At 46.2% G+C, this 21,862-nt stretch overlaps 1 protein-coding gene across 1 annotated transcript in view; it reads right to left on the reverse strand.

The window, feature by feature from the left end:
• LOC138852413 (hydroxylysine kinase-like) overlaps positions 1–19,248 on the reverse strand; it is a 103,718-nt gene extending 84,470 nt beyond the window's left edge. Inside the window, exon 1 of the mRNA XM_070082968.1 lies at positions 19,069–19,248. Within this exon, the coding sequence (XP_069939069.1) occupies positions 19,069–19,107 (39 nt within the window). The 5' untranslated portion in view covers positions 19,108–19,248. The remainder of the gene's footprint in view (positions 1–19,068) is intronic.
• Positions 19,249–21,862: the final 2,614 nt, after the last annotated feature.

Genomic DNA, 21,862 nt, shown 5'->3' on the forward strand with positions numbered 1-21,862 from the left:
GCAAGACTTCAAGCGGACATTAACCAAGTCTTTAAATGGGTCGAAGAAAACGATATGAAGTTCGCTGAAGACAAATTTCTATTACTCCGCTACGGAGAACTCGAGGAAATAAAAACTGTATCAGGGTGTAAAACGAATTTCAATCACACAACAGAGGGAAAACTAATGTGAAGGACCAGGGAGTGATAATGTCAGAGAATCTCACATTCAAAGATCACAACAATGTATCTACCACATCTGCTAGGAAAATGATGAGATAGATAATGAGAACATACAAAACTAGGGATGCCAAGCCAATGATGATTCTCTTCAAATCGTTTTTTCTCTCTAGGCTGGAATATTGCTGTACATTAACGGCTCGTTTCAAGGCAGGTGAAATTGCAGACCTGGAGAATATACAGAGAACCTTTATTACACGTACAAGTACCATAAAACACCTAAATTACTGGACCTGTACTCCTTGGAATGCAGGCGAGAAAGATACATGATAATATACACTTGGAAAATCCTAGAGGGACTACTTCCAAACCTACACACCGAAATCACTCTCTTCGAAAGTAAAGACTCGGCAGGTGGTGTAACATCCTCCCAGTGAAAAGCAGTGGCACCACGAGTACGATAAGAGATAACAATAAGTGTCAGGGGCCTTCCAGCATACATAAGATGGATTATCAATAGACCCCTGCCTGTCTTCAAGAGGGAGCAGGGAGCTGGACACACAATGGTTAGGACCCCAATTTAAATAAGTCACTGTCTGACTTTTTTGGGTTATCTTAGGTTCTCTACACATATGCTGCTATGTATGATAATCTATGTAACTGTATTTGTGTATACCTGAATAAACTTACTTACACCTAAAGTCAGTACCTGACCAGCCGGCTATGGTTCGTACGTTGGACTGTGTGCGGCCAGCAGCAACAGCTTTGTTGATCTGGTCATGATCCACCGCGAGGCCTGGTCATGGACCAGGCCGTGGGGGTGTTGACTCCCCGAAACCCTCTCCAGGTATGTTTACCGTAATACTCAGCCAACCAATAGTTAGTCCTGACGAAGACTCCCACCCCGTGGAAATACATCACTGACATTTTATACCTATTTTAGAAAATTTACTCTTATCTTATTATGTAAGAGAATTGTGACCAGCCAGTACTGTGTAACTCAACCTAAATATGTGTATCTACTTCCTAACAGCAGTTTGGCACTTCCTCCACGGTGCCAGTGATGGCACTGTGGAGTCTCCCAGCTCAGGCTGACACGACTGAAGTTTCCCAGCTCAGGCTGACACTACTGAAGTCTCCCAGCTCAGGTTGACACGACTGAAGTCTCCCAGCTCAGGCTGACACTACTGAAGTCTCCCAGCTCAGGCTGACACTACTGAAGTCTCCCAGCTCAGGCTGACACTACTGAAGTCTCCCAGCTCAGGCTGACACTACTGAAGTCTCCCAGCTCAGGCTGACACTACTGAAGTCTCCCAGCTCAGGCTGACACTACTGAAGTCTCCCAGCTCAGGCTGACACTACTGAAGTCTCCCAGCTCAGGCTGACACTACTGAAGTCTCCCAGCTCAGGCTGACACTACTGAAGTCTCTCAGCTCAGGCTGACACTACTGAAGTCTCTCAGCTCAGGCTGACACTACTGAAGTCTTCCAACTCAGGCTGACGCTACTGAAGTCTCTCAGCTCAGGCTGACATTACTGAAGTCTCAAACCTCAGGATAACACACTTCAGCACAATGTACATGACTCAGGTGAGTCACAGGGATGTTAGGAAGTATTTCTTCAGTCATACCTGGGGTATACGTGGAGAGGGTACACTCAGAGATGTTAGGAAGTAGAATAATCTGGAGAGTGATGTAGTGGAGGCAGCATCCATACAAGATCCTGTCAGTGAAGAGGCGGGGCCAGAAGAAATGCCTTGACTCCTGCAACCACAATTACATGAGTACATCCCCACCTAATACAAGATTAACACAATGAAGGTGTTGCCACTGTGTAACTATCACTTAAGGCACCTAAAATGGAGGAATATAGCAAATAATATTGTTGCAGTAATAACACCAGGAGGCAGCTCTGATGAAAACTCACACTCACACGAGCTTTTAAATCTCTGCACAAAATTCAATTTAAACCAGCAAATAATAGAGCCTACTAGACTGGAGAATACACTAGACCTCATATTCACTAACAATGATGATCTGATAAGAAATGTCACCATATCAAAAACAATATACTCAGATCACAACATAATTGAGGTTCAGACATGTATGCCAGGAGCCCCAGACCGACAAAATGAGACTAGTCACGAGGGAGCATTCACCAAATTCAACTTCAATAACAAAAACATAGAGTGGGACCAAGTAAACCAAGTCCTAACCGATATAAGCTGGGAAGATATACTAAGCAACACAGACCCAAACTTATGCCTAGAACAGATTAACTCGGTGGCACTCGATGTATGCACAAGGCTTATTCCTCTAAGAAAAAGGAGGAGTAGATGTAAAATAGAAAGAGACAGGCGCTCCCTTTACAGGCGACGGAAAAGAATAACAGAGCGGCTAAAAGAGGTCAATATATCTGAAATGCGAAGGGAGACACTGGTCAGAGAAATAGCAAGCATCGAACTTAATTAAGCTAAAAGAATCCTTTAGGAGTCAGGAATCGCGGGAAGAACTAAAAGCTATAAATGAAATCGAAAGAAACCCAAAGTATTTCTTCTCCTATGCCAAATCAAAATCGATAACAACGCCCAGTATTGGGCCCCTACTTAAACAAGATGGGTCCTACACAGATGACAGCAAGGAAATGAGTGAGCTACTCAAGTCCCAATATGACTCAGTTTTTAGCAAGCCGCTAACCAGACTGAGAGTCGAAGATCAAAATGAATTTTTTATGAGAGAGCCACAAAATTTGATTAACACAAGCCTATCCGATGTTATCCTGACGCCAAATGACTTCGAACAGGCGATAAATGACATGCCCATGCACTCTGCCCCAGGGCCAGACTCATGGAACTCTGTGTTCATCAAGAACTGCAAGAAGCCCCTATCACGAGCCTTTTCCATCCTATGGAGAGGGAGCATGGACACGGGGGTCGTCCCTCAGTTACTAAAAACAACAGACATAGCCCCACTCCACAAAGGGGGCAGTAAAGCAACAGCAAAGAACTACAGACCAATAGCACTAACATCCCATATCATAAAAATCTTTGAAAGGGTCCTAAGAAGCAAGATCACCACCCATCTAGAAACCCACCAGTTACACAACCCAGGGCAACATGGGTTTAGAACAGGTCGCTCCTGTCTGTCTCAACTACTGGATCACTACGACAAGGTCCTAAATGCACTAGAAGACAAAAAGAATGCAGATGTAATATATACAGACTTTGCAAAAGCCTTCGACAAGTGTGACCATGGCGTAATAGCGCACAAAATGCGCGCTAAAGGAATAACAGGAAAAGTCGGTCGATGGATCTATAATTTCCTCACTAACAGAACACAGAGAGTAGTCGTCAACAGAGTAAAGTCCGAGGCAGCTACGGTGAAAAGCTCTGTTCCACAAGGCACAGTACTAGCTCCCATCTTGTTCCTCATCCTCATATCCGACATAGACAAGGATGTCAGCCACAGCACCGTGTCTTCCTTTGCAGATGACACCCGAATCTGCATGACAGTGTCTTCCATTGCAGACACTGCAAGGCTCCAGGCGGACATCAACCAAATCTTTCAGTGGGCTGCAGAAAACAATATGAAGTTCAACGATGAGAAATTTCAATTACTCAGATATGGTAAACATGAGGAAATTAAATCTTCATCAGAGTACAAAACAAATTCTGGCCACAAAATAGAGCGAAACACCAACGTCAAAGACCTGGGAGTGATTATGTCGGAGGATCTCACCTTCAAGGACCATAACATTGTATCAATCACATCTGCTAGAAAAATGACAGGATGGATAATGAGAACCTTCAAAACTAGGGAGGCCAAGCCCATGATGACACTCTTCAGGTCACTTGTTCTATCTAGGCTGGAATATTGCTGCACTCTAACAGCACCTTTCAAGGCAGGTGAAATTGCCGACCTAGAAAATGTACAGAGAACTTTCACGGCGCGCATAACGGAGATAAAACACCTCAATTACTGGGAGCGCTTGAGGTTTCTAAACCTGTATTCCCTGGAAGGCAGGAGGGAGAGATACATGATTATATACACCTGGAAAATCCTAGAGGGACTAGTACCGAACTTGCACACGAAAATCACTCACTACGAAAGCAAAAGACTTGGCAGACGATGCACCATCCCCCCAATGAAAAGCAGGGGTGTCACTAGCACGTTAAGAGACCATACAATAAGTGTCAGGGGCCCGAGACTGTTCAACTGCCTCCCAGCACACATAAGGGGGATTACCAACAGACCCCTGGCAGTCTTCAAGCTGGCACTGGACAAGCACCTAAAGTCAGTTCCTGATCAGCCGGGCTGTGGCTCGTACGTTGGTTTGCGTGCAGCCAGCAGCAACAGCCTGGTAGATCAGGCGCTGATCCACCAGGAGGCCTGGTCACAGACAGGGCCGCGGGGGCGTTGACCCCCGAAACTCTCTCCAGGTAAACTCCAGATCACGCAGAGTAGTGCAGCAACACACTGCTGGTGTTCCCACTGTGTAACTATCATGCAGAGCAGTACAGCAACACACTGCTAGTGTTCCCACTGTGTAACTATCATGCAGAGTAGTGCAGCAACACTGCTGGTGTTTCCACTGTGTAAGTATCACGCATACTAGAGTAGCAGCACACTCATGGCGTTCCCACTGTGTAACTACCACGCGTAGTGCAGCAGCACACTGCTGGTGTTCCCACTGTGTAACTATCATGCAGAGTAGAGCAGCGGCACACTGCTGGTGTTCCCACTGTGTAACTATTATGCAGAGTACTGCAGCAACACTGTTGGTGTTCCCACTGTGTAACTATCATGCAAAGTAGTGCAGCAACACTGCTGGTGTTCCCACTGTGTAACTATCATTCAGAGTAGTGCAGCAGCACACTGCTGGTGTTCCCACTGTGTAACTATCATGCAGAGTAATGCAGCAACACTGCTGATGTTCCCACTGTGTAACTATCATGCAGAGTAGCGCAGCGGCACACTGCTGGTGTTTCCACTGTGTAACTATCATGCAGAGTAGTGCAGCAATACTGCGGGTGTTCCCACTGTGTAACTATCATCCAGAGTAGTGCAGCAGCACACTGCTGGTGTTCCCACTGTGTAACTATCATGCAGAGTAGTGCAGCAACACTGCGGGTGTTCCCACTGTGTAACTATCATCCAGAGTAGTGCAGCAGCACACTGCTGGTGTTCCCACTGTGTAACTATCATGCAGAGTAGTGCAGCAACACTGTTGGTGTTCCCGCTGTGTAACTATCATGCAGAGTAGTGCAGCAATACTGCTGGTGTTCCCACTGTGTAACTATCATGCAGAGTAGTGCAGCAGCACACTGCTGGTGTTCCCGCCGTGTAACTATAATGCAGAGTAGTGCAGCAACACTGCTGGTGTTCCCACTGTGTAACTATTATGCAGAGTAGTGCAGCAGCACACTGCTGGAGTTCCCACTGTGTAACTATCACGCAGAGAAGTGTAGCAACACACTGCTGGTGTTCCCAATGTGTAACTATCATCCAGAGTAGTGCAGCAACACTGCTGGTGTTCCCACTGTGTAACTAACATGCAGAGTAGTGCAGCAGCACACTGCTGGTGTTCCCACTGAGTAACTATCATGCAGAGTAGTGCAGCAACACTGCAGGTGTTCCCACTGTGTAAATATCACGCAGAGTAGTTCAGCAGCACACTGCTGGTGTTCCCAGTGTAACTATCACGCAGAGCAGTGTAGCAACACACTGCTGGTGTTCCCACTGTATAACTATCATGCAGAGTAGTGCAGCAACACTGCCGGTGTTCCCACTGTGTAACTATCATGCAGAGTAGTGCAGCAGCACTGATGGCGTTCCCACTGTGTAACTATCACGCAGAATAGTGCAGCAACACTGCTGGTGTTCCCACTGTGTAACTATCACGCAGAGTAGTGCAGCAACATTGCTGGTGTTCTCACTGTGTAACTATCATGCAGAGTAGTGCAGCAACGCTGCTGGTGTTCCCACTGTGTAACTATCACGCAGAGAAGTGCAGCAACACTGCTGGTGTTCCCACTGTAACTATCATGCAGAGTAGTGCAGCACACTGCTGGTGTTCCCACTGTAACTATCATGCAGAGTAGTGCAGCACACTGCTGGTGTTCCCACTGTGTAAGTATCATGCAGAGTAGTGCAGCAACATTGCTGGTGTTCCCACTGTGTAACTATCATGCATATTAGTGCAGCAGCACACTGCTGGTGTTCCCACTGTGTGACTATCATGCAGAGTAATGCAGCAACACTGCTGATGTTCCCACTGTGTAACTATCATGCAGAGTAGTGCAGCGGCACACTGCTGGTGTTCCCACTGTAATTATCATGCCGAGTAGTGCAGCAACACTGCGGGTGTTCCCAATGTGTAACTATCATCCAGAGTAGTGCAGCAGCACACTGCTGGTGTTCCCACTGTGTAACTATCATGCAAAGTAGTGCAGCAACAATGTTGGTGTTCCCACTGTGTAACTATCATGCAGAGTAGTGCAGCAACACTGCTGGTGTTCCCACTGTGTAACTATCATGCAGAGTAGTGCAGCAGCACACTGCGGGAGTTCCCACTGTGTAACTATCATGCAGAGTAGTGCAGCAACACTGCAGGTGTTCCCACTGTGTAAATATCACGCAGAGTAGTGCAGCAACAATGTTGGTGTTCCCACTGTGTAACTATCATGCAGAGTAGTGCAGCAACAATGTTGGTGTTCCCACTGTGTAACTATCATGCAGAGTAGTGCAGCAACAATGTTGGTGTTCCCACTGTGTAACTATCATGCAGAGTAGTGCAGCAACACTGCTGGTGTTCCCACTGTATAACTATCATGCAGAGTAGTGCAGCAACACTGCCGGTGTTCCCACTGTGTAACTATCATGCAGAGTAGTGCAGCAGCACTGCTGGTGTTCCCACTGTGTAACTATCATGCAGAGTAGTGCAGCAACACTGCTGGTGTTCCCACTGTGTAACTATCATGCAGAGTAGTGCAGCAGCACTGCTGGTGTTCCCACTGTGTAACTATCATGCAGAGTAGTGCAGCAGCACTGCTGGTGTTCCCACTGTGTAAGTATCATGCAGAGTAGTGCAGCAGCACACTGCTGGTGTTCACACTGTGTAATTATCATGCAGAGTAGTGCAGCAGCACTGCTAGTTTTCCCACTGTGTAACTATCATGCAGAGAAGTGCAGCAACACTGCTGGTGTTCCAACTGTGCACTATCATGCAGAGTAGTACAGCAGCACACTGCTGGTGTTCCCACTGTGTAACTATCATGCAGAGTAGTGCAGCAACACTGCTGGTGTTCCCACTGTGTAACTATCATGCAGAGTAGTGCAGCAACACTGCTGGTGTTCCCACTGTGTAAATATCACGCAGAGTAGTGCAGCAGCACACTGCTGGTGTTCCCAGAGTAACTATCACGCAGAGTAGTGTAGCAACACTGCTGGTGTTCCCACTGTGTAACTATCACGCAGAGTAGTGCAGCAACACTGCTGGTGTTCCCACTGTGTAACTATCATGCAGAGTAGTGCAGCAGCACTACTGGTGCTCCCACTGTGTAACTATCATGGAGAGTAGCGTAGCAGCACACTGCTGGTGTTCCCGCTGTGTAACTATCACGCAGAGCAGTGTAGCAACACACTGCTGGAGTTCCCACTGCGCAACTATCCTGCACAGTAGTGCAGCAACACTGCTGGTGTTTCCACTGTGTAACTATCATACAGAGTATTGCAGCAGCACACTACTGGTGTTCCCACTGTGTACTATTATGCAGAGTAGTGCAGCAACTCTGCTGGTGTTCCAACTGTGTAACTATCATGCAGAGTAGTGCAGCAGCACACTGCTGGTGTTCCCACTGTGTAACTATCAGGCAGAGTAGTGTAGCAGCACACTGCTGTTGTTCCCACTGTGTAACTATCATGCAGAGTAATGCAGCAGCACACAGCTGGTGTTCCCACTGTGTAACTATCATGCAGATTACTGCAGCAACACTGCTCTTGTTCCCACTGTGTAACTACCATGCAGAGTAGTGTAGCAGCACACTGCTGGTGTTCCCACTGTGTAACTATCAGAGAGGGTAGTGCAGCAGCACACTGCTGGTGTTCCCACTGTGTAACTATCAGCGAGGGTAGTGTAGCAGCACACTGCTAGTGTTCCCACTGTGTAACTATCATGCAGAGTAATGCAGCAGCACACAGCTGGTGTTCCCACTGTGTAACTATCATGCAGATTACTGCAGCAACACTGCTCTTGTTCCCACTGTGTAACTACCATGCAGAGTAGTGTAGCAGCACACTGCTGGTGTTCCCACTGTGTAACTATCATGCAGAGTAGTGCAGCAACACACTTCTGGTGTTCCCAATGTGTAACTATCATGTAGAGTACTGCAGCAACACTGCTGGTGTTCCCACTGTGTAACTATCATGCAGAGTAGTGCAGCAGCACACTGCTGGTGTTCCCACTGTGTAACTATCATGCAGAGTAGTGCAGCAGCAAACTGCTGGTGTTCCCTCTGTGTAACTATCACGTAGAGTAGTTCAGTAATACTGCTGGTGTTCCCACTGTGTAACTATCATGCAGAGTAATGCAGCAGCACACTTCTGGAGTTCCCACTGTGTAACTATCATGCAGAGCAGTGCATCAACACACTGTTGGTGCTCCCACTGAGTAACTATCATGCAGAGTAGTGCAGCAGCACACTGCTGGCGTTCCCACTGTGTAACTAACACGCAGAGTAGTGTAGCAACACACTCCTGGTGTTCCCACTGTGTAATTATCATGCAGAGTAGTGCAGCAACACTGCTCGTGTTCCCACTGTGCAACTATCATGCAGAGTGGTGCAGCAGCACACTGCTGGTGTTCCCACTGTGTAACTATCATGCAGAGTAGTGCAGCAACACTGCTGGTGTACCCACTGTGTAACTATCACGCAGAGTAGTGCAGCAGCACATTGCTGGTGTTCCCACTGTTTATCTAGTTAGTTTAATATGTTTATTATGCACCCCATACCCATCCTGTGGGCGGTAGTCAAAAGATTACAGAGGTACATAATTGGTCCAGGGACTGGACTCCAAAGTTTTGATAGCTGAGCAAGTTACAGAGGTAATGAATTCACAATTTACAAAGGTAATGAACACACAAATTACAAAGGTAATGAACTCCGGGTAGGTCTAGTCACAATCATGACAAGTTACAAAGGTATTTACAGATTACAGAGGTACGTAATGGGTCCAGGGACTGGGCCCCAAAGTTTGGATGGCTGAACTAGGTACAAGGTAATGAACTCAAAAGTTACAAAGGTAATGAATCCTGTAAGAATGGTTACTTACGTTTATACATGGCTACAATCATGGACAAATTATAGTGTAATGAGCAATTCACACTTCCACACCCGGTCACAACTGTAATGAGTTATTGGTGCAAATATTGATTGTTGAGTCACACACACACACACACACACACACACACACACACACACACACACACACACACACACAATTCAAAGAGACCTGGACAGACCGGACACCTGGTCCAGCAAATGGCTTCTCGAATTTAATCCTGCCAAATGCAAAGTCATGAAGATAGGGGAAGGGCACAGAAGACCACAGACAGAGTATAGGCTAGGTGGCCAAAGACTGCAAACCTCACTCAAGGAGAAAGATCTTGGGGTGAGTATAACACCGAGCATGTCTCCGGAAGCACACATCAATCAGATAACTGCTGCAGCATATGGGCGCCTGGCAAACCTGAGAACAGCATTCCGATACCTTAGTAAGGAATCATTCAAGACACTGTACACCGTGTATGTTAGGCCCATACTGGAGTATGCAGCACCTGTTTGGAACCCGCACTTGATAAAGCACGTCAAGAAACTAGAGAAAGTACAAAGGTTTGCGACAAGGTTAGTTCCAGAGCTAAGGGGAATGTCCTATGAAGAAAGATTAAGGGAAATCGGCCTGACGACACTGGAGGACAGGAGGGTCAGGGGAGACATGATAACGACATATAAAATACTGCGTGGAATAGACAAGGTGGACAAAGACAGGATGTTCCAGGGAGGGGACACAGAAACAAGAGGCCACAATTGGAAGTTGAAGACACAAATGAGTCAGAGAGATAGTAGGAAGTATTTCTTCAGTCATAGAGTTGTAAGGCAGTGGAATAGCCTAGAAAATGACGTAGTGGAGGCAGGAACCATACACAGTTTTAAGACGAGGTTTGATAAAGCTCATGGAGCGGGGAGAGAGAGGGCCTAGTAGCAACCGGTGAAGAGGCGGGGCCAGGAGCTAGGACTCGACCCCTGCAACCACAAATAGGTGAGTACAAATAGGTGAGTACACACACACACACACACACATATACAAATTCACACACACACACATACACACACACACACATCAGGCTAAGGAAGGAAGGAGGAGAGACAACAAGAAATGACCGTGAAGTATGTGAAGAACTCAACAAGAGATTCAAAGAAGTGTTCACAGAGGAGACAGAAGGGACTCCAGAAAGACGGAGAGGTGGGGCACACCACCAAGTGCTGGACACAGTGCACACAACCGAGGAAGAAGTGAAGAGGCTTCTGAGTGAACTAGATACCTCAAAGGCTATGGGGCCAGATAACATCTCCCCATGGGTATTGAGAGAGGGAGCAGAGGCGCTATGTGTACCCCTAACAACAATATTCAATACATCTATCGAAACAGGGAGATTGCCTGAGGCATGGAAGACAGCAAATGTAGTCCCAATCTTTAAAAAAGGAGACAGACATGAAGCATTAAACTACAGACCAGTGTCACTGACATGTATAGTATGCAAAATCATGGAGAAGATTATCAGGAGAAGAGTGGTGGAACACCTAGAAAGGTATGATCTCATCAACAGCAGCCAACATGGTTTCAGGGACGGGAAATCCTGTGTCACAAACCTAATGGAGTTCTATGACATGGTGACAGCAGTAAGACAAGAGAGAGAGGGGTGGGTGGATTGCATTTTCTTGGACTGCAAGAAGGCGTTTGACACAGTTCCACACAAGAGATTGGTGCAAAAACTGGAGGACCAAGCAGGGATAACAGGGAAGGCACTACAATGGATCAGGGAATACTTGTCAGGAAGACAGCAGCGAGTCATGGTACGTGGCGAGGTGTCAGAGTGGGCACCTGTGACCAGCGGGGTCCCGCAGGGGTCAGTCCTAGGACCAGTGCTGTTTCTGGTATTTGTGAACGACATGACGGAAGGAATAGACTCTGAGGTGTCCATGTTTGCAGATGACGTGAAGTTGATGAGAAGAATTCATTCGATCGAAGACCAGGCAGAACTACAAAGGGTTCTGGACAGGCTGCAGACCTGGTCCAGCAATTGGCTCCTGGAGTTCAATCCCACCAAGTGCAAAGTCATGAAGATTGGGGAAGGGCAAAGAAGGCCGCAGACGGAGTACAGTCTAGGGGGTCAGAGACTACAAACCTCACTCAAGGAAAAAGATCTTGGGGTGAGTATAACACCAGGCACATCTCCTGAAGCGCACATCAACCAAATAACTGCTGCAGCATATGGGCGCCTAGCAAACCTCAGAACAGCATTCCGACATCTTAATAAGGAATCATTCAGGACCCTGTACACCGTGTATGTTAGGCCCATATTGGAGTATGCGGCACCAGTTTGGAACCCACACCTAGCCAAGCACGTGAAGAAACTAGAGAAAGTGCAAAGGTTTGCAACAAGACTAGTCCCAGAGCTAAGAGGTATGTCCTACGAGGAGAGGTTAAGGGAAATCAACCTGACGACACTGGAGGACAGGAGAGATAGGGGGGACATGATAACGACATACAAAATACTGAGAGGAATTGACAAGGTGGACAAAGACAGGATGTTCCAGAGATTGGACACAGTAACAAGGGGACACAGTTGGAAGCTGAAGACACAGATGAATCACAGGGATGTTAGGAAGTATTTCTTCAGCCACAGAGTAGTCAGTAAGTGGAATAGTTTGGGAAGCGATGTAGTGGAGGCAGGATCCATACATAGCTTTAAGCAGAGGTATGATAAAGCTCACGGCTCAGGGAGAGTGACCTAGTAGCGATCAGTGAAGAGGCGGGGCCAGGAGCTCGGACTCGACCCCCGCAACCTCAACTAGGTGAGTACAACTAGGTGAGTACACACACACACACACATACACAAACTCATACACACACACGCACACACACTCATACCGGTGAAGAGCAACCGGTGAAGAGGCGGGGCCAGGAGCTAAGACTCGACCCCTGCAACCACAAATAGGTGAGTACAAATAGGTGAGTACACACACACACACACACTCATACACATACACACACACAAACACACACTCGCAAATACAACAGGCCTAGTGTCTAATCGACATGTGCCTTTATCTATCACGCAGAGAAGTGTAGCAACACTGCTGGTGTTCCCACTGTGTAACTATCACGCAGAGTAGTGCAGCAATACTGGAGTTCCAACTGTGTAACTATCATACCTGGAGGTTACCTGGAGGTTATTCCGGGGATCAACGCCCCCGCGGCCCGGTCCATGACCAGGCCTCCCGATGGATCAGGGCCTGATCAACTAGGCTGTTACTGCTGGCCGCACGCAGTCCGACGTACGAGCCACAGCCCGGCTGATCCGGCACTGACTTTAGGTATCTGTCCAGCTCTCTCTTGAAGGCAGCCAGGGGTTTATTGGCAATTCCCCTAATGCTTGATGGGAGGCTGTTGAACAGTTTTGGGCCCCGGACACTTATGGTGTTTTCTCTTAGTGTACCAATGGCGCCCCTACTTTTTATTGGTGGCATTTTGCATCGCCTGCCCAGTCTTTTACTTTCGTAGGGAGTGATTTCTGTCTGCAGATTTGGGACCATTCCTTCCAAGATTTTCCAAGTGTAGATTATGATATATCTCTCCCTCCTGCGTTCCAACGAGTACAAGTCAAGTGCTTCCAAGCGTTCCCAGTAGTTAAGGTGCTTGACAGAACTTATACGTGCAGTAAAGGATCTTTCTACACTCTCTAGATCTGCGATTTCACCTGCTTTGTACGGAGATGTTAATGTACAGCAGTATTCCAGCCTAGAGAGAACAAGTGATTTGAAAAGGATCATCATGGGCTTGGCATCTCTCGTTTTGAAAGTTCTCATTATCCATCCTATCATTTTCTTTGCACGTGCGATCGTGGCACTGTTGTGATCCTTGAAAGTGAGATCCTCAGACATTACTACTCCCAGGTCCCTTACATTATTTTTCCGCTCTATTTTATGGCCGGAGTCAGTAGTATACTCTGTTCTAGTTATTATCTCCTCCAGTTTTCCATAACGGAGTAGTTGGAATTTGTCCTCATTGAACATCATATTGTTTACCGTTGCCCACTGGAAAACTTTGTTTATATCTTCCTGGAGGTTAACCGCGTCCTCAGCAGATGACAGCCTCATGCAGATCCTAGTATCATCCGCAAAGGATGATACGGTGCTGTGGTGTATATCTCTGTTTATGTCTGATATGAGGATAAGGAATAAGATGGGGGCGAGTACTGTGCCTTGTGGAACAGAGCTCTTCACTATGGCAGCCTCCGATTTAACTCTGTTGACCACTACTCTTTGTGTTCGATTTGTTAGGAAGTTGAAGATCCATCTCCCCACTTTCCCAGTTATTCCTTTAGCACGTATTTTATGGGCTATTACGCCATGATTGCATTTGTCAAATGCTTTTGCAAAGTCTGTGTATATTACATCTGCATTCTGATTTTCTTCCAGTGCATCCAAGGCCATGTCATAGTGATCCAGTAGTTGTGAGAGGCAGGAGCGACCTGCCCTGAACCCATGTTGCCCTGGATTGTGCAGATTTTGGGAATCCAGGTGATTTGCAATCCTGCTTCTTAGCACTCTTTCAAAGATTTTTATGATGTGGGACGTCAGAGCTATTGGTCTATAGTTCTTAGCTAATGCTTTGCTGCCACCTTTATGGAGTAGGGCTATATCCGTTGTTTTAAGTGACTGTGGAATTTCACCCATGTCCAAGCTCCTCCTCCATAGTGTACTTAGGGCATGCGAGAGGGGTTTCTTGCAGTTCTTAATGAAAACAGAGTTCCACGAGTCTGGGCCCGGGGCTGAGTGCATAGGCATGTTGTCAATGGCTTTTTCGAAATCTATCGGAGTTAGGGTAATGTCGGAAATCTGGCATAAATTTATGGAGTTTTGAGGCTCATTCATGAAGAAATCATTTGGGTCGTCGATCCTCAGACCGATTAGTGGTTCACTAAACACAGAGTCGTACTGGGATTTCAATATTTCACTCATTTCCTTGTTGTCGTCTGTGTAAGTCCCATCCTGTCTGAGTAAGGGCCCGATACTAGATGTGGTATTTGCCTTGTTTTTGGCATATGAAAAGAAATATTTTGAATTTCTTTCAATTTCACTAATAGCTTTAAGCTCCTCCTGCCTCTCCTGGTTCCTGTAAGAGTCATTTAGCTTAAGTTCGATAGTTTCCACTTCCCTGGTCAGCGCCTCCTTTCGTGTATCAGATATTCTAGCACTCCTGAGGAGCTCAGTGACTCTTCGTCGTCTTCTGTAGAGGGAGCGTCTTTTTCTCTCCAGTTTACTCCTGCTCTTCTTCTTTCTTAGGGGAATATGCCTAGAACATGCGTCGGCTACCAGGAAGTTGATCCTTTCAATGCACTGGTTTGGATCCATGTCATTTAAGACATCTTCCCAACATGTTTCGTTTAGGACATGGTTTACCTGGTCCCAGTTGATGTTCTTGTTGTTGAAATTGTATTTTGTGAAGACACCTTCACAAGTACATGCATTCTGTTGTTCAGAACCCCTATGCATGTACGTCTGGACTTCGATTAGATTGTGATCGGAATTAGTCGTTTTTGATATTCTTATGTCTCTTATCAGGTCCTCATTATTTGTGATGATAAGGTCAAGTGTGTTTTCTAGTCTTAGTAGCTCATGTGTGTGTGACCTTTCATCTGTGCTACCTCCGGGGATTGTTTCAGCTATAACATTATTTGCTACATTCTTCCATTTTGTATGCCTTAGGTTGAAATCACCAAGCAGTAAGATGTTTGGGGATGGTGCTGGAAGGTTTTCCAAACAGTAATCGATTTTCAGTAGCTCATGCAGAGTAGTGCAGCAACACTGCTGGTGTTCCCACTGTGTAACTATCATGCAGAGTAGTGCAGCAATACTACTGGTGTTCACACTGTGTAACTATCATGCAGAGTAGTTCAGCAGCACTGCTGGTGTTCCCAGTGTCGATCACGCAGAGTAGTGCAGCAACACTGTTGGTGTTTCCACTGTGTAACTATCATGCAGAGTAGTGCAGCAGCACACTGCTGGTGTTACCACTGTGTACTATCATGCAGAGTAGTGCAGCAGCACTGCTGGTGTTCCCACTGTGTAACTATCATGCAGAGTAGTGCAGCAGCACACTGCTGGTGTTCCCACTGTGTAACTATCATGCCTAGTAGTGCAGCAGCACACTGCTGGTGTTCCCACTGTGTAACTATCATGTAGAGTAGTGCAGCGTCACACTGCTGTTCCCACTGTGTAACTATAATGCAGAGTTGTGCAGCAGCACACTGCTGGTGTTCCCACTGTGTAACTATCATGCAGAGTATTGCAGCAGCACACTGCTGGTGTTCCCACTGTGTAACTATCATGCAGAGTAGTGCAGCAGCACACTGCTGGTGTTCCCACTGTGTAACTAGCACGAAGAGTAGTGGAGCAACACTGCTGGTGTTCCCACTGTGTAACTATCATGCAGAGTAGTACAGCAACACTGGTGTTCCCACTGTGTAACTATCATGCAGAGTATTGCAGCAGCACACTACTGGTGTTCCCACTGTGTACTATCATGCAGAGTAATGCAGCATCACACTGCTGATGTTCACACTGTGTAACTATCATGCAGAGTAGTGCAGCAACACTGCTGGTGTTCCCACTGTGTAAGTATCATGCAGAGTAGTGTAGCAACACACTGCTGGTGTTCCCACTGTGTAACTATCATGCAGAGTAGTGTAGCAGCACACTGCTGGTGTTCCCACTGTGTAACTATCATGCAGAGTAGTACAGCAACACTGCTGGTGTTCCCACTGTGTAACTATCATGCAGAGTAGTGTAGCAGCAACACTGCTGGTGTTCCCACTGTGTAACTATCACGCTGAGTAGTGCAGCAGCACACTGCTGGTGTTCCCACTGTGTACATGTCATGCAGAGTAGTGTAGCAGCACACTGCTGATGTTCACACTGTGTAACCATCATGCAGAGTAGTGCAGCAACACTGCTGGTGTTCCCACTGTGTAACTATCATACAGAGTAGCGCAGCAGCACACTGCTGGTGCTCCCACTGTCTAACTATCACGCAGAGTAGTGGAGCAACATTACTGGTGTTCCCACTGTGTAGCTATCACGCAGAGTAGTGCAGCATCACTTCTGGTGTTTCCACTGTGTAACTATCATGCAGAGTAGTGCAGCAACACTGCTAGTGTTCCCACTGTGTAACTATCAAGCAGAGTAGTGCAGCAACACTGCTGGTGTTCCCTCTGTGTAACTATCATGCAGAGTATTGCAGCAGCACTGATGGTGTTCCCACTGTCTATCACGCAGAGTAGTGCAGCAACACTGCTGGTGTTCCTATTGTGTAACTATCATGCAGAGTAGTGCAGCAGCACACTGGTAGTGTCCCCACGGTGTAACTATCATGCAGAGTAGCGCAGGAACACTGCTGGTGTTCCCACTGTGTAACTATCATGCATAGTATTTCAGCATCACACTGCTGGTGTTCCCACTGTGTAACTATCATGCAGAGTAGTGCAGCAACACACTGCTGGTGTTCCCACTGTGTAACTATCATGCAGAATAGTGCAGCAACACTGCTGGTGTTCCCACTGTGTAACTATCATGCAGAGTAGTGCTGCAACACTGCTGGTGTTCCCACTGTGTAACTATCATTCAGAGTAGCGTAGCAACACTGCTGGTGTTCCCTCTGTGTAACTATCATGCAGAGTAGTGCAGCAACGCTGCTGGTGTTCCCACTGTGTAACTATCATGCAGAGTAGCGCAGCAGCACTGCTGGTGTTCCCACTGTGTAACTATCACGCAGAGTAGTGCGGCAACACTGCTGGTGTTCCCAAATTTTAACTATCACGCAGAGTAGTGCAGCAGCACACTGCTAGTGTTCCCACTGTGTAACTATCACGCAGAGTAGTGTAGCAACACTGCTGGTGTTCCCACTGTGTATCTATCACGCAGAGTAGCGCAGCAGCACTGCTGGTGTTCCCACTGTGTAACTATCACGCAGAGTAGTGCAGCAACACTGCTGGTGTTCCCACTGTGTAACTATCATGCAGAGTAGTGCAGCAGCACTGCTGGTGTTCCCACTGTGTAACCATCATGCAGAGTAGTGCAGCAGCACTGCTGGTGTTCCCACTGTGTAACCATCATGCAGAGTAGTGCAGCAGCACACTGCTGGTGTTCCCACTGTGTAACTATCATGCAGAGTAGTGCAGCAGCACACTGCTGTTGTTCCCACTGTGTAACTATCATGCAGAGTAGTGCAGCAGCACACTGCTGGTGTTCCCACTGTGTAACTATCATGGGAATACTGCAGCATCACACTGCTTGTGTATAAAATCTGGTAAATAAATAGAGCTCTTGGTGAGTCAGGTTCCTGGCTGGGTGTACCCAGGGGTGGATCAGGCGCTGATCCACCAGGAGGCCTGGTCACAGACCGGGCCGCGGGGGTGTTGACCCCCGAAACTCTCTCCAGGTAACTCTCTCCAGGTAAACACTTCTAGGCTTCCCGACACTGTGATGGTATACCGATGGTACCAACGGTATACTATCGAAGTATAATGGTGTACCAATAATGGTGGTTTAGAAAGACACGTAAGCAAACACTATAACATATTTATTAGAAAACGTTTCGGTCCTGGGACCTTGATCAAGGTCCCAGGACCGAAAAGTTTTCTAATAAATATGTTATAGTGTTTTCTTACGTGTCTTTCTAAACCAACTTGTCGGTATTTATTACCAAGGTTTATACCACCAATAATAGTATATCGGTATACCATCATGGTAAACTTTGAGAGTGAAGACTGCATCAATAATGCCGTGTATAACCTGGGCTTGTGCATGTACAACCAAGTGTCACTCATCTCTGTACTTTGTATATAATGTGGACATAAATCTTTGATTCTGAGTACTGAAACCAGAGTACCACACAATAATAATCTTTATTTCTACAAGTACGTGTACAAGGTTTACAGACCATAGCTGACATCAGTAACATACTACTATACAGAAAGCCGCTTGTTATGCTGAACATTTCGGGCAATTTAGGTCAGTTTTGTCCCAGGATGCGACCCACACCAGTCCACTAACACCCAGGTACCTATTTTACTGCTAGATGAAAATGGACGACAGGTGAGAAAAATCAGACTTACAGAAAAGAAACGTATCACAGAATGATATTTGAATACACCTTACAAAAATAATAACTCTTGCTTGAAATATATACACAAGTCAAATCAAGAACTAGCTTTCAAACCTTTAGAAAGGAATTTTATTTTTTTTAATATGTAAAAAATCAAACATATGGACAAGAAAGGATGTCTCCGATTAACATTTGAACATACCATACAAAAAATAGTTACTTTCTTTAAATATATACAAGATAATAAAATCAAAAGGCTGAATTCCTAAAAGTTTGCGAATCCATTTTAATTCATTGACTCTTTTGTTCCTGTTTCTTGCTTGTGAGTTTTTCAAAACGTAATTTTACTATGATTATTGAATATTAATAAGTAATAAATGAATCAATTTCCTGTTATTAAGACGGACGCTTCTCGCACCCCTGGTTGGGAACCCCTGGTCTAGACAGAGAGACACACACACTTACCTTGCTGCTGACAATAATGTACTGAGTTGTGATAACCATGTACAACACTCCCAGCTGCTGCTGCTGCTGCTGCCGCCCACCAAACTAGCAACTGAAGTTGGTCTGCCGTATCCTGCCTTCATTCAGACTTGGTTGCGTCTCATTCCCTCAGGAGAGGTATGATCCTTAAGGCTTTAGCGCTTCCCCTCAGTGTAGACATCAGCGAAAGCCTAAGGTTGACAACATTAATATGAGAAACGGGCGATAATTGTCACTTTTGACAGACCCCCAGACACCAGTCCCTCCCTTCCACCCGCCCTCAATCCAACCCTCCCTCCCTCCCGCCCTCCCTCCCCCCCTCCGTCCCTCTCTCCCTCCCTCAATCCAACCCTCCCTCCTTCCATCCAACCTCTATCCATCCCTCTCTCACAGTTATAAATATAACTGTCCAGATATAGACTATAATCACTAGTGGTGACTACCAATGATGACTACCAGTGATGACTACCAGTGATGACTACCAGTGATGACTACCAGTGATGACTACCAGTGATGCCTACCAATGATGACTACCAGTGATGACTACCAGTGATGACTACCAGTGATGCCTACCAATGATGACTACCAGTGATGAGAGAGAGAGAGAGAGAGAGAGGGAGAGAGAGAGAGAGCGAGAGAGAGAGAGAGAGAGAGAGAGAGAGAGAGAGAGAGAGAGAGAGAGAGAGCAAACAAGGCAGCAAGGAAGCTTACGGCACTTCGCCGTATCTCGCATCTGCTTGACAGTAGAGGTTGCAAGATTCTGTACGAGGCACAAGTACGCTCGCACCTTGAGTATGCTCCACTTTCTTGGTTTGCCTGCCCCCCCCCTCTCATCTGCGACTGCTTGACAGAGTAGAGAACAGTAAGACGTCTCATCTCTCGCCTGGACCCATAAGAACATAAGAAAGAAGGAACACTGTAACAGGCCTACTGGCCTATGCGAGGCAGTTCCAATTCTCCCACCGGCTTAAGCCAATGCCTTCACCTAGTGAGGTCAGACACGTCACGTCACGTCACGTCAATTACTGGGAGCGCTTGAGGTTCCTAAACCTGTATTCCCTGGAACGCAGGCGGGAGAGATACATGATTATATACACCTGGAAAATCCTAGAGGGACTAGTACCGAACTAGCACACGAAAATCACTCACTACGAAAGCAAAAGACTTGGCAGACGATGCAACATCCCCCCAATGAAAAGCAGGGGTGTCACTAGCACGTTAAGAGACCATACAATAAGTGTCAGGGGCCCGAGACTGTTCAACTGCCTCCCAGCATACATAAGAGGGATTACCAACAGACCCCTGGCAGTCTTCAAGCTGGCACTGGACAAGCACCTAAAGTCGGTTCCTGATCAGCCGGGCTGTGGCTTGTACGTTGGTTTGCGTGCAGCCAGCAGTAACAGCCTGGTTGATCAGGCTCTGATCCACCAGGAGGCCTGGTCACAGACCGGGCCGCGGGGGCGTTGACCCCCGGAACTCTCTCCAGGTAAACTCCAGGTAAGGGAGGAGCAGTGCATCCGACCTAGTAGCACAAGCTAGTCAGGTCCAACTCACACACACCCACACCCACTCATGTATTTATCCAACCTATTTTTAAAACTACACAACGTCTTAGCTTCTATAACTGTACTGGGGAGTTTGTTCCACTCATCCACAACTCTATTACCAAACCAGTACTTTCCTATATCCTTCCTGAATCTGAATTTTTCCAATTTTTTTTTTTACATTTTATTTAAAAAACACAGTATACAGTATACATGTACATCACACATAAGTGACGTAATCACAATACATGAACCACTTATAAGAAAACAAATTTCTTATAACTAACGGATAATATACATAACAAAAAATTGCTACTAGCCTACCTGACATTCGTATTCATATCTCGTATGAAAACTGTATATACAAAACTTTTTATGTGAACAAATGCTTTGGCCTCTCAATTTATATTGTAATATTAGCATTTAATATACCTAAGCATTCTGTAGCTATTCATCCCCTAAGTTTGTATGTTTTATTTAAAGCACACAGTATACAATATACATATATATCATACATGAGTGACTTAAGTCACAAAACATGAAACCATTTATAAGAAATACATGGGAAGATATACATGGGAAGATATACTACACCCAGTGCCGCGTACCTCGTTGTGCTCCGGGTTTTCTCGTGTTTACACGGTCGCTCTTACGTGCTAGAACTTTAATTTGTGCCATCAATCCTATACGATACATCCCTCTAGCGCCTGGAACCAATCTTGGGCGGAAAACATTATATACTGAGTCAAAAAAGGAGAATTAGTGTGCACTACCTAGCAGAGTTTACTGCCAGAGGGGAATCATAGGCCTGTGTTCCGTGTGCAAAATAATAATAATAGAACTTTTCTTTGTCAGAGGAAAGAAAGTCTCCCTGATAACATTGTGTGTACATAGTGTATAGTGTATACTACAGTGGCTCCCTAGTATACAGATGATAAAGGCTAAAGTGTCATTTGAAAACAGGTGAATTTGTAAATGAAGTGATAAGCCTATAGAGGCAGGTGCCAGAAGTCGCCAGAATCTTACCACAGTGGTCAGCTGTTTTAATAATCTTTCTGGCTAATTCGCTGCCTGACCACAGTAGAGTATGGTTATGCTCTGCACCCCTCTGCTGTTTTCAGGCAAGCTACCTTGTATGAACATGGTGCTGAGTGTGAGGAGGCGCATAAATACCATTGGTATTGAGCTGCTTCGTGGGGCGATTTCACCCTCTTCAGCGCAAGTCTTACTCC

This window comes from Cherax quadricarinatus, chromosome 8 (genome assembly GCF_038502225.1).
Source record: "Cherax quadricarinatus isolate ZL_2023a chromosome 8, ASM3850222v1, whole genome shotgun sequence".
Classification (NCBI taxonomy): Eukaryota; Metazoa; Arthropoda; class Malacostraca; order Decapoda; family Parastacidae; genus Cherax; species Cherax quadricarinatus.